The following is a 17,786-nucleotide window of genomic DNA, read 5'->3' as shown; positions in this document are numbered from 1 at the left end:
CATTCTAACGAGTATGAAGTGATATCTTATCGTGGTTTTAATTTGCATTTCCCTGATAATTAGGGATGTTAAGCATTTTTTCTTATACCTAGTAGCCTTTTCTATGTCTTCTTTTGAGAAATATCTATTTGGGTCCTTTGCCTATTTTTCAATTGGGTTATCTTCTTGCTATTGAGTTGTTGGAGTTCCTTATAGGTTTTGGATATTAACCACTTAAAAGATGTATAGTTTACAAGTATTTTCTTTCATTCCATAGGGGAACTCTGTTGATTGTTTCCTTTGTTGTGCAGAAGCTTTTTAGTCTGATACAGTCCCATTTGTTTTTGCTTTTGTTGCCTGTAGTTTTTGCAGTCATAGCCAAAAAATCTTTGCAAGATCAATTTCAAAATTTTTCCTAAGTGTCCGTCAACAGATGAATGGATAAAGAAAATGTGGTATATACATACAATGGAATACTACTTAGCCTTAAAAAGAAGGAAATCCTGTCATCTGCAACAACATGAATAAACTTGAGGACGTTATGTTAAGTGAAATAAACCAGGCACAGAAAGACAAATACTGCATGAGCTCATTTCTGTGTGTTGAACACATAGAAGTAGAGAGCAGAATGGTGGTTGCCAGGGCCTGGATGTGAGGGTGCCTGGAATGGGAAGATGGTGGTCAAAGGGTACAAAGTTTCTGTTACAAAATTCTGGAAACCTATTTTACAGCATGATGACTATAGTTAATGATAATGTACTGTATGCTTGAAAACTGCTAAAGAGTAGATCTTAAATGTTCTCACTGTAAAAAAATAACTATGTAAGGCGATAGGTATATTAATTAGCTTAATCATTTCACAATGTATACATATATCAAAACATAATGTTGTACCCCATAAATATATATAACTTTTGTCAATTATACCTTAGTAAAGCTGGAAAAAAGAGAAAGGCACATGTATAAAACAACCACAACACTACACTCTCCTATCAGGCCTCTCCAGTGCAATAAACCTACCTTAACCAAAGGAGTAGTTATTTGAATTTTCTATAAAAGGTAGGAACACACACAGTTGTGTCAAGTAGATAAAGAATTCAATCTTACACAATTTAATAGTTAAGATATACTTAGAGTTTCCTTAGTCCTGGTCCAGTATGCTTCCTATTCATGACTTTCTGAAAAGCCCATGTCATTATTTTAGTTTTATCTTGCTTATGTCCCTGAAGAAACACAGAACTCCTCAAGTCCTGTTAGCCTTTCAGTTCCTCCTTTGGTTTAGTCAGAAAGGCAATCAAAATCTAATTTGCTTGTCTAGAGCTGCAAGTCTCTAAGATCCCTAGAGAAAATCCTTTAATGGGTTATAATGTAATTATTAAGAACCCTAGCTTTGGTATTAGGTATATCTGGGTTTCAATCCTGACTCTACCACTTACTTATCATTGGGTGATCTTGGAAAGGTTACTTAGTCTCTCTATCTTTCAGGTTCGTCATCTTAAAGTGGGGATAACAGGGCTGGCCCCATGGCTCACTCGGGAGAGTGTGGCCCTGGTAGCGCCGGGGTGCCAGGGCCGTGGGTTCGGATCCTACATAGGGATGGCCAGTACGCTCACTGGCTGAGTGTGGTGCAGACCACACCATGCTGAGGGTTGCGATCCCCTTACCGGTCAAAAAAGAAAAAAAAAAGTGGGGATAATAATGATAACTGCTGGATGTAGTGATGGGTAAGAAAACACTTGCAAGCAATTAACACGATGCCTGGCACCTAGTAAGCACTCAATAACATTCTCCATGATTGTTGATGCTACCTAACTTTCCTTTAACTGCCTTCATCTTCCATCTGCAAACAACCTAGAATGCTTTGATCACCACTCTAGCTTCTTGTTTAACCATCATACGATTAATTAGTAAGTAGCCTATAAAACCATTTGACATACCCAGACAGAGATATGCGAGGGGTCTTCAAAGAGTTCATGGAAAGATTCATATTATCTTTTAATTATGTCTTTCCATGAACTTTTAAAAGTACCCTCACACAAGAGATGCATCCCATTTATACCAATGAGACAAAGGCACAGAAGTTTCAGCCTGTTTTGAAGACTGGAAAAGCCGGAACAATAGTTCTTCATGTCTACATTTCCCAGTCCAGTTACTTTGCCAGAGTAGAGATGCAAATTATTTTTCAAGAAAGTCAGCTGTTGAAGCAGCTACCAGTCAGCCAACATAAAGAGCCTCTACTTTCTTTTCCCACCACGTAAATTATTTCTCTGGTAGAAAGTTATTGCAGAGGTATATAAATTCATTCGGGTTACTAGGAATCACGAAAGAGCACAAAGTACCCAGGAGTCTTTTTTTGATCAATCAACAGATTTATTAAACCAATTACCCTCTCTGAGTCTCAGTTTATGCATCTGCAAATTAAAGGCATAAGACCAGATGATGCCTAACATTTTTTCCATTTTAAGAATTATGAATTCCTTAAGAATTAAAACAGGTTAGAACTAGCATTATCTTAATTTTATAGACTTTAAATATTTTAAAATATTATTTTAATAAAATAAAAATTAAATACAAATCAAGCTCATATACTGGTCCAAATGGCAGGATCATTCCTATTGTGGAAATACAGCGAAGACTACTGGCTTTAAATACCCTTGTCCAGTGAATATGGATGGGCTATCAAATCTGGGGCCATCACATATATGAATCATCAAACTAAGTCCCTGTGTTCTGACTCCATACTTATCAAACATCCTTCATATTTTGATTTGTCTTTCTTAGCTCTCTACAGGAAGAAAATTCATTGTTTATCTAAACATGTTCATGTGAAATTTTAAATTAATTATTACAGAAGAATAATTAATCGGTATTCCTATTGAATCCAATATCCTTGAAAGTGTGGTTAAAGTGAGTTTATTCCTAAGACAAAGATCTATTCTTTACGGGCTAAAACGACAAGCTTTGGAGCCCACAAGCCTGAAGGCCAAATCCTGGGTAAATTCACCAAGATAGTCTACGATACTCTAAGAGAGCTCTTAGGAGCCAGCTTGCCAGCCTTCCATAGGAAATCAGTTTGACGTGAGAACTATAAGGTGTCTTTGATTTTTTCAGCAAGTGGAAGCAAATGACATAGCTAGAGTAGAAAGGCCTGGCCAGGTTCCACCACTTCCTTAATGTCAGCAAAAAACGTGCCCATTACAGGCAAATTATTCAAGCTCTCTAAAGCCTCAGTTTTCTCATCTATATAGTAACAATAATATTCCTGCCTTGTATTGTTTAATATGAGTACACACAGGCTATTTACTATAGTGCTAAGAGCACAGAAAATAATAGTATTAGGAAAAAATATGAAACTAGATCTTAAGCCTATAAAATTAAAATAATGCTGGTTCCAACTCGTTTCAAGAATATTGAGAAAGTGATATCTAGAATTCAGCCATCTGGCAACCTCACCTAGAATACTGTTGAACAGCAGAAATTAACTCCCCAAAGGCCATCAGCAGCCACAAATGATGTCACGAAATACTTAAGACTAACACAAATTACATACTTCCTCACAAAAGAGGCTCTCGCAGTTCTTTTTCTATGTGTTTACCATTTATAAGCATTTTTAAAAGTTCGGTATCTGGCTCAACCTGTGGCTGCTTAAATTAGTACATTATGAGAATTAAGAACCCAGCATACATGGATACAGCTAGGTACTGTATGCTATAATCTGACAAAAGAGGTGAAGACCAGAAACTACAAACACACACATGCACGCACACACGCACACACACACACACACACACACACACACCCCACACACATGAACTGAAAAGCATAATACTCTACAGCCATCAGTTGGTCAAAGAACCCTACATGCAGAAAGAGGTTCTGAAATCGTCACTGCACAGCACACAGCAGAAAAAAACATGTCTAAAATGCATTTTCTTCCTTGCCTTTAAAGAAGTAAATTAAATAATGTATGCAACAGTGCTTTGGGAAACGTAAAGTTCAAAATATGAATGTGTTATTTTTTCCCATGAGGTCCACATATATCTTGTTTATTCCTGTATGTGCTTTAAAACAGGGCCTGAAACATAGCAGATACTCAATGTTTGTTGAGTAAATGAATAAGAGCAACTTGAACTTCTTTCAATAATTCATGGTCATTATTATGGAAAAAAAATTACTGAACTATGTTAGAATTCAGTGAAACCCTAAAAGGCTGTATGGTATACAGGACTATTTGCCCTTCCACAAAGTGGCTATTCTCCCAGACTTCCTTAGGATTTTTATATATATTTCATATATATATAAAAGAGTTTTATATATATTTCATATATATATAAAAGAGTTTTATATATATTTCATATATATATAAAAGGAGTTTTTCACCTCCTTATTGGATGTTGAAAAATGATTTTTTGAATAATGGGAAAGGTAAATTAAAGAAAATTAGTAAATTAACGGTGTTACTTCTCATACTCTAAATTGCATACTCTAAAAGTACACCAATCATTTTAAGCTCCTAAGCAAAGATTTTTTAATCTTTGAGACCACAGTGTTCAGCCTCTTCTCAAGCCTCCGACACTTGCCCAATGTCCAATGAAGGGACCGTGAGTTGTAAGATTACTTCCTGCTTGGATATTTGATGTCATACTCTTCCCACCCTCTTTGGCCTTCTGAAAAAACCCCAGTGATATCCCTTCCTTTCAAATGTGTATCTCAATCTCCTTTCAGGTATATATTTTCTTGGTTTACTATGACATGCCTAGTTTTTAAACTCTATATCTGAATCTCTTTTCAAATATATATTTGACTGCCTTTACTGTTATTCTATTTTTTTTTTTTTCTAAACGTATACTTGAATCAATTTTCTTTTCTTCTTTTTTTTTGCAGCTGACCTGTATGGGGATTTACATCACTTTTCAAATGTTTATTATCAGCATTTTGAAGTTGGTTTACTTATAAGGACAAAGGCCTTCCTCTGTGGATCTTGAAATAATTTCTGGAAAGGTGTATGCAGCATAATCTTAATTTGTATAAGAAAGAACCTGTAAATTTGAGGTATAAAAACTGAAGTGTGGCTGGTAGTCATTCCCTTTATTTCTCCTACAGGCAGATCTTTAGTAAATAGCAAAATACGTATTTAAAATAATTCCATGTCTGTGGTCTTCTCACTAAAATGAAGTACTCTCTACACTAAGCTACATACCAGGAATAGAAAATGTGGCACACACCTTGCCATCCCCTATTCCACTTGCCCAGGGCAGACATCAACATTCAATTAGCACTTTTTCCTGCTGAGCCTAGATAGAGCCCTTTATAATAAAGTATATCAATTGATGGGCTTTTTTCAGATTTTAATTGCTATTTTATTGCTGCTCAGACCATTGTTATAATATTGCTCAACAAATATGTACTAATGATGATATTAAAAATGATGCTTATATCCATAGACAGTCAGAGGAAAAGAACCCAGTCAGGGCATGTGTTTATAGCACCTACCTGGGCACTACTGTCATCTAAACTATCTTCAGAGTTCTGAGACTGAAGCAGGCTCTGGTTTATACGGCTCAGCTCTTCTCTAAGCCTCACAACTTCCTCAGGTGTCATGGTCAACTGCTGTTCCTCATTTTTCATATCTCGATTCTGTTGTGAGTCTTCCTCCTTCTGCTCCTCTCTTGGAAAAGTGCCCTCCTTTACTGACTCCTCTGGAATTTCCTTCTGCTTACTTTCTCCTAATTTGGGACTTGGTGCAAATATAATAACAATAAAAAACTATCAAAATGCTTATTATAGTAGAAGAATAAGGAGGAAAAAAGCTGCAAGTCAAAGTATTTGCAAGGAAGATTTTCAACTTGAATTCTATAGCAAAACAGTTATTCTTATAAAAAAACTTAAAAAGCAAATGGGTCATATTTTTTACTCACATTCAGGGAGATGACCTATCATAGATTTATTATTTTTATTTTTATTTTGGCAGTTGGCTGGTTTGGGGATCTGAACCCTTGACCTTGGTGTTATAACATCCACTCTAATCAACTGAGCTAACTAGCCAGCTCCCATCATAGATTTTTGTTTATAGTCAAACGATCAGTTTAAATGAGTTTTACACTTTTTCAACTTTTAGCATGGCATCAGGCAGACACAGGTTATAAAGATTAAAAAATCGCTCAATAAACACCAGGTACTTTGGCAGCACTGGGTATACAATAGGACATAATCTCTGACCTAAAGAGCTTACAATTTAGTGAAAGATAAGGATAAGTAAACAAGTGATTAGATTAATCCAGTAGAAAGCACACTAGTATGAGGCCTGATAGATGAGGAGGCACAAGCTAGACAAATGTAAAGGTAGAAGTGTGTGTATATGTGCATGCATGCATGGAGCTGGGGGGGGTATTGGTGTTGATGAAAACATGCAAAAACAAAGGTATTCTAGGATGACAATAAATAAGATGTGTATAATCCCAGAAGCAAAAGAGATAATGCACTTTAGAAAGATCATTTGGATGCCGTGTGGCAGGGAACCTAGTTGAAAGATTGCTGTGCTAATCCATGTAATAAATAACAGTGACTAGAACTAGGCTGGATTTTGGAGATATTTAAGAGACAATATTGATAAGATTTGTCATTTTTGGGGTGTGGCAGATGAGGAAGGAAAAGGAATCACTGATGACACCTGGATTTCTGACTGGGGCAAATGTGCAAGTGGATGGTAGACCAAGATGGGGGAATGTGGGTATAGACTGGAAAGATGTCTGTGGTAAAGACACAAGTACAGAAGAATGGGAGCAGAAAAGTTGGGATTGGATGAGATGATCCAGGTTGAAAGGGGAAAGTGAGAAGAGGAAGATCATCCTAGGCAGAAGCCTAAAGACTTGTAAAGAACAAGCAGAAGAGACTGAGAAGCTAGAGAGGGAAGAAGAAAACTGGGAGACTGTGAGCCACAGAAACCAAGAGGAAGGAACTCTAATGGTTAGAGAGTGTGGATGAAAAGTAGAGTGAACATAAACACGCCAATTTTATTTTTATTCCCTCAATCTAAAGTTTTGTTTTGGGTGCCTTGGAGCCGAGCACAGCATGCTTCACAAATTATAGTTGGTGTTCAAATTCTTCAAGAAGGACACTTGGCAATACAGATCAAGAACCATAAAAGTGTTCAGACTATTTGAATAATTGCACACCAATGAATGTACTGCAATAAAATAATTTATAAGAAAAAGGCTGACTGTACAATAATGCTCATAACAATGTTATTTAAAATAGGGACTAAATGGAGACCTGGAAATGGCTAAGAGAATTAAAGATAATGAGACTTGAAAGTGATATAAAGACGATTCACCAACATGAAAAATATTTATCAAAGTAAAACTGTGGAACAAAACCTAATATATATGTATATGTATACCTACTATGTGAAATTGTATATTTAGAAAAAGCTGGAAAGGAACAGGGAGAAAAATTATATCTAGGGAGTGTTTTTTCCTTTTCAAATTCTCTAACACTATATAGAAAAGAACTAAATATTTTATTTTGAATTCACAAGTTTTTAATAGACAATACATCCAAATAATATAAAATAGTATACGATAATGAGTAAAATGGCTTAAAAATAAATTTTCTATAAAATAACAATGAATTCTCCCATCATTTGTAAACTCTTTTCCTTTTCCTACTCCCAGTGGAAGCTAGAAACACATTAAGACTGGGAAAATGCAAACATATACAAGGTACTTCAAAAAGTTCATGGAAAAATAGAAAAAACTGAAAGATACTACATGTGATCTTAGCCAAAAGGCCAAGAAGCAATGAGAATTGAAAGATAATACAAACCTTCCCATGAATTTTTGAAGACCCATGTACCTCATATTTTTAAAAATGGAAAAAATGGACTTTTTCTTCCAGGAAAATGGAGTAGACATACTTTTTCCTATTTTTCCCACTAAGGACAACTAAAATCCTTGAATATTATATATAAAACAAACATAAGAAGACTCTGAAAAGTGGGGGAAAAAAAGGCAGACCATCTGGGGAACTTGAGACCAAAGGAATGGCATGGCTGTGGGTTTTCCTTTTGCCTCATCTATCCCATATTTGAGCTGAAGAAGATGGCAACCCAGACAATGCCAACAAGCACAGACAAAAAACAGACCAAAAAAACCCCCTAAAACCCACAAAAGCCTGTTATTTCTAGCCAAAGCACCAGGAAAGCGACGGCCAAGAATGAAAGAAAACTTTTGGACAACATCCACTTTACTCCAGCAGAATATCACCAAAAAAAAAAAAAAAATGTGGCTCCACCCCCACCCATGCCAGCAAAGGATGAATTGGGAGCCTAGACTTCCACCCTTACCAGGCTGTCATGAGAGACCCCAACTCCCTTGCTGGGGTGTCAGCAGAGAAGGCCAAGAAGAGAGCAGGGACTTTCATCCCTGCCAGGCAGTAAGGAGCTTCACCACCCTGCAGTGTCAGGGGAGACCATGGGGGGAGTCTGGAATACCACTCCTACCTGGCAGTGAGGAGGCAACCTTTTCCTTTCCACTGGGATGGTGTCAGAGGAGGCATAGTGGAGAGTCAGGACTTTTCACTATCACCCAACACAACAAGATTACTTCTTCCATCCTCCTGTGATATCAGTGGAGGCCAAATGGGGAGTAGTAACAAGGTACCCCCCCCAACCCCCAGCCAGGTGCTACAGTAGAAGCGTAGCTGGGAGTAGGAACTCCCACCCTCACCAGTTGTAGAGAGGAGCCCCTCCTTCCTTGGGTGTCCATGGAGGATGAGTGGGGAACCTGGAATTCTATCTCCACTTGGCACAGATGCCCCCCCCCCCCCGCCAACCTTTCCCTTCTGGAATGGTATCAAAAGAAGACAGCTAAACAAAAGGGTTAAATAAGAAATAGAGTTTTATAACATAATACACAAAATGTTCAGATTTCAATCTAAAATCATTCACCATACCAAGGACCAGGAAAATCTCAACTTGAATTAAGAAAAGCAACAATAGATGCCAAGACAGAGATATCAGAATTATCTGACAAAGATTTTAAATCAGTGATCATAAAAATGCTTCAGTAAGCAATTATGAACATACTTGAAACAAATGGAAAAAAATAGAAAGTCTCAGAAAAGAAATAGAAAGTCTCAGCAAAGAAACAGAAGATATAAAGAAAAACCAAATGAAAAATTTAGAACTGAAAAATACTATAACCAAAATTTAAAAACTCAATGGAGGGGCCCAGCAGTAGAATAAAGGAGCTAGAGAAGAGAATCCATGAATTTGAAGGTAGAACAATTGAAATTATCCAATCTCAGAGAGAAAACAGACTGGAAAAAAAAAATCAACAGAACCTCTGGGACTTGTAGGACTATAATAAAGGATCTAATGCTTATGTCATCAGCTTCAGGGAAAGGAGAATGAAGTCAGAGCTGAAAGTACTTGAAGAAATAATGGCTGTAAACTTCCCAAAGGATGTAAGCAAACAGACTCAAATAGCTGAGTGAACCCCAAGGAGAATAAAACTAAAGAAATCCATACAAAGACAGATCATGGTCAAACTTTTGAAAAGTAAAGATAAAAAAATATTGAAAGTAGTAAGAAACAAAGTCTTACCTATAGGGGAAAAACAATTAGAATGACAGTGGACTTTCATCAGAAACCAGAGACCAGAAGGAAGTGGCTCAACATTTCTCAAGTGCTGAAAGAACAGAAACATCAATCTGAAATCCTATACTCAGTGAAAATATCCTTCAGGAATAGAGGGAAAATCAAAACATCCTCAGATAAAGATAAGCAAATTTGTTGTCAGCAGACATACCCTAAAAGAACAGCTAAAGAAAATTCTCTATACACAAAGGAAATAACAAAAGAAAGAAGCTTGGAACATCAGGAAGGAAAAAAGAACAACAGAAAGAAGAAAAATATGCATAAATACAATATATTTTACTTCTTTTGAGTTTCCTAAATTGTGTATGATGGTTGAAGCAAAAATTATAACACTGCCTAAATGAATGTAGAAAAACTTTTTAAGACAGTTGTATTATAAATGGGGTAAATGGATATAAAGGGAGGTAAGGTTTCTGCACCTCACTCAAATTGGAAAAATAATGATATGTGTGTATAAAATGCAATACCTACAGCAACCACTGAAAAAGCTATATAGAGATATACTCAAAAATGCTAAGGACAAATCAAAATGGAATTTTAAAAAATGTTCAAGAACCCACAGTTATGCAGAACATGGAAAACAGGTATAAAAAACAGAACAAATAAAAAACAAAAATAAATGGCAGACTTAAGTCCTATCATATCTATAATTACATTAAATGTAATAATAAATAAACCAATTAAAAGATAGAGATTAACAGAATGAATTTAAAAACATGGTCTAACTATATGCTGTCTACAAACTCACTTCAAGTATAACGATATAAGAAGGTTGAAAGAAAAATGATGACAAAAAGATATATCATGCAAATAATAAAAAGAAAGCGAGAGTGTCTACATAATGTCAGATAAGGCAGACTTCAGAAATTGGTGCTGCCACTGGAAGTCCAACTTTGGGTTCAGCTGCAAGAAACTGCAATAGTACTTCCATTGTACACAGTAGGAGTAGGGGAAAATTCCATTCATTCAAATATTTTTTGAGTACCTACTATGTGTCAGGCATTGTTCTAGCCATGGCAGACATAGTCCAGAATAAGACAGACTGGGCTTAGAAGAATTCCTCCCCACCCCACAGATTATACATATAGGAAGATTGAGTCCTAAGCAATTTTTCAGCACCATAAGGCTCATTTTCTTAGAAACTGACCTAGAACCCAGATGTCCCAGCACCTTCTTGCCCTTAGGATATTTGTCACTATGTCCTCTCCAAAGTGGATAAAGTAGAAACTTCTCCTGACTCAGAGTTAGGAGACTTGGGTCCTCATCCCAGTCCTGCTGATAACTTGCTGTGTATGTGACTGTGACTGAAATAGTCATTTCAGTTCTCTTGGTCTCAGAGACCTCATCTGTGAAAAAAGAAGACTTAGCTAAATATCAGTGGTTTCCAAATTTATTTTAGCTGTGGATCCTTTCTTGAAGTAAAATCTCACATAGAACCCCACATATGAAACAGAAAGAAGTGGAGTTTTTCTAGCTGAAATGGGAGTGGAGGGCTCACAGTCCCACTCATCAGTCTTTCCTCATCTTGCAAGGTGATTTCTTACAAGATAATTTGTGAGGCTCCCCTGCCAAACTCTTAAAGCTTTGGAAAGTAGAAGTTTAAAAACTACCAAGTTAGAAGATTTCCTACAGGTTCCTTCTGTTCTAAGATTCCATTACACTTTCAACAAAAGCACTATAAACAACAGAATAAAGCAAGACACAGCCCATTACATTAAAGGAGCTTAAAATCTAGTAGAAGAGATGTACTACAAGAATCAATCAACTTGGCTTACTGAGTAGCTTCTATGTGCATGAGACCATACTAGGCATGCTGTACCACCTTCTACTTTGCTTTCATTGAAGACTTTGGCTCATGGCTTTTTGTCTTCTTCTTCACCCCCAGTCCTGCCATCATCCTGGAAGATTGCAAGGTCCGTACAGATCACCCATCAATGCCTTGGCATCACTTCCTCAGTCTCCTTATCTCCAATTACCTTCTCATCTCTTCCACTTTGCCAACTACTTGCATGACCACATCACAGGTTGTATCATAATCAGCAACTGCTTAACTTCTGAAATACTATAGTTAGATATCTGGATTCCAGCCTTTTCTTTTTACATAATTTTCTTCCAGTACATAAGTATCTTTAATTCCTTGTCTCCTTTTCTATCAGTTCCCTTTACTTGTTTCCTTATCCAATATAGAGTCTAGAGTTTATTATTTCAATCATTATCTAAATAAAATGGTTAACTCTCTTACGTCATTGTCCTTCCACTACACTTATATGGCAAAAGTTCAACTCTGGACAAATCCAACTGTCTTTTCTTGCCTATACTAAACTACTTGAGTGTTGCTTAAAACAAAAACAACAACAAACACCTATTTTCAAAGATAGATGCCATATAAATTTAGGTTCTCTAACCATATCTTGACCCTCAACACCACCTACCCTCCCCAGTTAGCTTTCTCTTCCATTCTCCACATTGATTTTTTCAAACATTTTTCACTCTCTTATAAACCCTGATATTTCGATTCTTCTCTCATCCTCAGCAGATGTCTTTGCTTACTACTTCACAGAGGATGCAGAACCCACTGAACAAATCTTTTGATTTCCTCTCAAGTTAAAACTCACCTGCATCTCTGTCCGTTATCTGTTTCTCCTCTTGTCACAACAAAGTGGCCCACCTCCTGGCTACGGTTAGTCCCTCTGTTGATACTCTGAATCCTTAGCCTATCAATTTTGGGACTCTTTCCTATCAGCATGTAAACATACACACATTTCCTCTTAGCTCAGCTCCAGATTCTCTTGTCCCCTTCACAACCAAACATTTTGGGAAGCATTATCTACACTCATCATTTTCACTTTCTCATCCCCTACTCGCTCCTCAGTTCACATCCGTTTACTATTCCATGGGAAGGGATCTAGAAAGCAATATGATTTCTGCTGTCGTTGGAACTCCTCATTAAAGTATTCAACCACTTCTTTATGGCTAAATTCAGTAATCACTTTTTAATCTTTATTTTACTTGACTTCTTGAAGTCAGTAGTGTCAGAAAGTATTTGACACTACCGACTTTTTTGAAACACTTTTTAATCTGGATTCTGTAATACACACTCTGCTGATTTTTCTTCTACTTCTCTGGCTGCTTCCTTTTAGTTACATTTGGGGGTATACTCTGTCTCCTATAAAGAAGTTTTCCTTAGGTTTCTGCCTTCAGGTGCTTTTATCAAGCAACACAGAGGGCCATCTCATCCATTCACATGACTTTTGCTATCATCACCTTCTTGATGATTTCCAATCTCATCTCTAGCCCAGGCCTCTCTCCTGAGCTCCAAATCCATAAATCCAACTGTTTGTTGACCATTTCTACTTGGCTTTTCTAAAGACACTTCATAGTCAATGTATCAAAACTGAATTCCTTTTCCTTCTCCCTCAAAGATGTTCTCTAATTCAGCAAATGACACCATCAAACCAGAAACTTAAGTCATCCTTAACCTTTTCCCATATCCAAATCACTGATCAATATACTTTCTTCCTCACTCCTTATATTCATTAATCCCTAAGTCAGGTTGATTCTACTGCCTTTCAATTCCATCTGTTTCTCTCCATCCCCACAAACACCATCGTCTCTCACTTTGGTTACAATAACAGCCTCCTGACTGGTCTTGCTACCTTCATTCTTGTACCAACAATCTACTTTACACACAGCAGGCAGAGTGATTCTTCTAAAGCACAAATCTGTTTTTATTTCCCCCATGCTACTAAATCCCGCAGTAGTTTCCTATTGTCCAAACTCCCTTGACACATGCATTTGTGTCCCTTCACGATCAGGCCTCTGCCTACCTCTTTGTTCTCACCATCCCCTTCTCCATTTCTTTTCTTCACACTCTATGCTACAGTAGCACTGAGATCACTTTTAGAATCTCAAACAAATGATGCTTTACCTTGCACATGTCCTATTTACCTCCACTAAAAATTATTCTCCCATTTTTGCTTGGTCCTTGACTACTCATACGTCAGGACTCGATTTAAGTTGTCGCTTCATTTAAGAATATTTTCTGATTCCTTAGCCTGGGCCAGGACCCCTGCTTTGTGCTTTGTGTTTCAATGGTATCCACTACTGCCTTTTTAAACCCCCATCAGACTATGTGGACCATAAGGATAGGAAGTGTCTTAGTCTGTATACTCGGTATCTACTTAGAGAACCTGGCATATGGTAGATACCCAATTTATTGTGGAATGTGATTGTGTTATGGACCTGAGATAAGTGGAGGCTGTGAAGGGGGCACACGAGCTAAACAAGCAGAAAAACATTATGAGAAAAGGAGAGAAGGAAGAATATGGCAAACACTCAGACTTCTTATAGTCCTAGCTATGAGAAGCAGTTTGGACCAAGTCAAGGAAACCAGTGGCAGTAAAGAGCTCTTTAGAGGGAAGCCCCGGTATCTTTCTCATGGCAAAATTCCACACCCACAGATGAATTAAGGCCACAGCCTTGCTCCCTGTGGCAAGTATCCCTGCCAATTACCCCCAAATCAGCTGGGTGGATTTCTGTCAGCTTTGATCATTAATGTCAATTCCTTCTCTGAAGAGCTTTCAGATTGACCATTTTATCTTCATTGCCACTTACTCAATCTAGGACACTATCTCTTCATCTGTGGTTCATATATGGATTAACTGATCTGTCTTCCATCTCCATTTCATTAAATATAGAGATACTAGAACAATCTCCCTCAAAAACCCTGTAATACACAGATCCAGTGCTCAAGAACCAAACTTTCTTTTTCCTTACAGCAAACCTAAAAGCTGTGACGTAGCTTCTTGGCTCTTTGCTGTTGTAACCACTATCACACCTCTTCCCCACCACCTCCCTGATATGCTCTCTCCACTTCTGCACAACTAGGTTTTATGATTGTGAATCTTGGACTCAGAAGTTACTTTAAAGTTAAAAGCATTTTTTAAGAGGGCATAAAATTCAGCAGCCCAAAACTGGCAAAACAATCTCCTTCTATTGTAGAACATTCACAAAGATATAAATTTGGCTACACCTAGACTATATTTCCAACTCATTGATGAGTAATTCATTGATAAGCGTATCCTTTAATGTGATATAAGTCAAAATTAACATTCATTGTTTCTTTTTGATTACTGAGTTCTAGGCCTTTGCTCAGACAAAATTTGATTGCATCTATTTGTTTTTGTGCCAAAGCAGAGTAGTGCATTTGCCCAAAGCCTCAAAAGTTTGTGAAAGATAGTTTTGGTGAAAGGGTAGAAATACAAGAGTCAGAGGGCAAGATCAACAAAAAATAAATAAATAAAATTGAATGGTTTTTAAAACTTAATTATCAGATACAATGTTAAATAAAAACAGCAATAAAACAAACCCCTCTGCAGAGTATAGTCTTAATTATGTAGAAAAATATATATGTACATATACAGAAAAAAGAAAGTAAACTTAGGATGTTAACATCTCTCCCTGGTGGGAATTAAGGGTTATTACAATCTTCTTATACTTTTCCATGCTTTCCAAATTTTTTTATAAAAAGCATACATTTATTTTAAAAAGCAGAGAAACAAGTTAAAAATGTAATAATATATCGAGAGTGCTTATAACAAATTTTTCCACTCACATCATATGGTGGAAATGACTGCCAAATTCTTATAACGATCAAGTCAAATAAAATGTACCTCCCAAATAATTCATGTGATATTGGATTTTCTCAATTTACCAGAGTTCCTCTCTCTTTTCCTTTGGACTTTGAACCTCTACTTCCAAAACTGGTACTTTAGACACAAGATCTTTACAGATATTTTCACTTGTAATTAAATTAGCAGTTGCAGTTTTTTCCCCTACAGTAAAATGGTTTAATCTTTCAAATTCTTGTGAAAGCTCCAAGACCTGTAAAGTTAAATGAAAAGACAAATATTCTATTTTGCATAGTCTCATGTATAGCTGTGAAAAAAGTTTATTGATTCCATTAAATGCTTAATTATTGACAAATAATATAAACTGACAGCCTAATTGAAGTCTTATTCCAATTTAACTTGATATTTTGCAGTTGTTATATAACTTAATCCATTTATACCACAGGCATAAGGGTGTGTAAGTCCATGATTTTTTTTTTTTTTTAAATAGGTATTTTTGGTCTCTGGGGTTAGCTTCTCAGAGTGCTACTTAGAGCTTTGTTCTACCTTTTAACAAGAAAAACATGTGATCTATAAGTTTTACACTATTACCACACATTTTTGTTCTCAAGTTTTGAATGTACTTCATTGATTCATAAAAGCACTAATATATTGCTGCAAGAAAACATTAGAAAGAATAATGTCTTACTTCCAGTCTGACCCTATTTGTCTGTTTTAACTGAAATATCGTTGATTGTACATATCTGTGGGGTACAGAGCAATATGTGATGCTCAAATCAGGATAATTAGTATATTCAACATTATACAACGTAATTGTTTTTTGTGGCCCTTTACCAGTTCCCTTACCCCCCCTCTCACTCCCCCTTTCTCACCTCTGGTAACCTCAGTTTTGTTCTCTCCTTTTGAAAGTTCAATATATTATTGTGATTGTTGTATCTTTCCTCCTTATTTATTTATTTGTCTTTAGCTCCCACTTATGAGTGAGGACATGCAGTATTTCTCTTTCTGTACCCGGCTCATTTCACTTAACATAATTTTCTCTAAGCTCATCCATGTTGCTGCAAATGACAGAATTTCATTTTTTTTTTTTTATGGTAGAGTAGTATTCCTTTGTGAAAATACACCACATTTTCCTTACCCAGTCTTCCAGCAATGGGCATTCATGTTGGTTCCTACTCCTGGCTACTGTAACTAGAGCTGTGATAAACATGGAGTGCAGGTGTCCCTTTGACCTGATGATTTCCATTTGACCCTATTTATCTGAAAACACTTGAATTTGTAAAGGCTCCACTACCACAGTGGTTCTCAAAGTCTAGCAGCTTCAACCCTCACATTCAGAATTAGTAGTCTGCGGTGAGAAATGGGAATGTGCACCATTTAAATTTGATGCATGTGGATGCTTTCGGAGTCACTGATTGTTGTGTGCTTTGGCAAAACATTTGTTCAGGTCTTTTGTTTTTGTTTTTGTTTGGATAAACATATTCTGAAGATTGCCTTTCCTCTAAAGAGACTATATCTTCATATAAAATGAAAGAACATCTCTTTTAAGGACTAGAAAGGGTGGATGGGGAATGGTTCTAAGAATGGAAGATTGATCCCCATCAAAGTGTTGTGTTAAAATAGATACTACCCTGCCTGACTGATATCCTGAGCCTCTCTGAAAATGCAGTTTCTATAGTAACTACATTTGGTTCAAAGAACACAATGGATCTAATTTTACAGATCAATTTGTCTACTTTAAGAGACCCTTTTGTTTGGTTTTTTACCCCTTTTCAATTATTTGAAGAGAAACTACAGTGTGTGATATGGAATATAACCTCACATGGGCTATCACCTTTCCAGGGGAGATCCTGAACTGGGTCTTGGGGAATCGGAAGATCTTGAACTGAGTCTTCAGGAATGGGAAGATGTAGATAAGTGAAGAAGAGACTGTAGTACATTAAAACATAGGGAGCAATATGGTCAAAGGTACTAACATAGAAATGAGTATAGAGTACAGGCATATCTCGTTCTATGGGGCTTTGCTTTTTGCGCTTCGCTAATACTGCATTTTTTACAAATTGAAGGTTTCTGGCAACACTGCATTAAGCAAATCTTTCAGCACTATTTTTCTAACAGCATGTGCTCACTTGGTGTCCCTCAGTCACACTTTGGTAATTATCACAATATTTCAAATTTTTTCATTATTATTAAATCTGTTATGGTGATCTGTGATCAGTAATCTTTGACGTTACTATTGTAATTGCTTTTGCGTGCCACAAACCATGACCATATAAGACAGTAAACTTAACTGATAAATTTCGTGTGTATTCTGACTTCTCCACTGACTGGCCATTCCTTCATTTTTCTCTCTTCTTGGGCCTTCCTATTCCAAGACACAACAATATTGAAATTATGGTAATTAATAACCCTACAATGGCCTCTAAGTTTTCACATGAAAGGAAGAGTTGCATGTCTCTCACTTAAAGTCAAAAGCTAGAAATGATTAAGCTTCATGAGGAAGGCATATTGAAATCTAA

The 17,786-nt window shown here is 36.6% G+C and overlaps 1 protein-coding gene and 1 pseudogene across 1 annotated transcript in view; both read right to left on the bottom strand.

The window, feature by feature from the left end:
- The window catches only part of CCDC30 (coiled-coil domain containing 30), a 121,042-nt gene that overhangs the window by 55,626 nt on the left and 47,630 nt on the right, over positions 1 to 17,786 (bottom strand). Inside the window, 2 exon segments of the mRNA XM_063105740.1 lie at positions 5,473 to 5,716; positions 15,351 to 15,520. Coding sequence (XP_062961810.1) covers positions 5,473 to 5,716; positions 15,351 to 15,520 — 414 coding nt within the window.
- On the bottom strand, positions 7,633 to 7,780 carry LOC134385278 (U2 spliceosomal RNA; annotated as a pseudogene).

The sequence above is a fragment of the Cynocephalus volans genome, chromosome 8 (assembly GCF_027409185.1).
Source record: "Cynocephalus volans isolate mCynVol1 chromosome 8, mCynVol1.pri, whole genome shotgun sequence".
Taxonomy (NCBI): Eukaryota; Metazoa; Chordata; class Mammalia; order Dermoptera; family Cynocephalidae; genus Cynocephalus; species Cynocephalus volans.
This window is presented reverse-complemented; position numbering and strand designations above follow the sequence as displayed.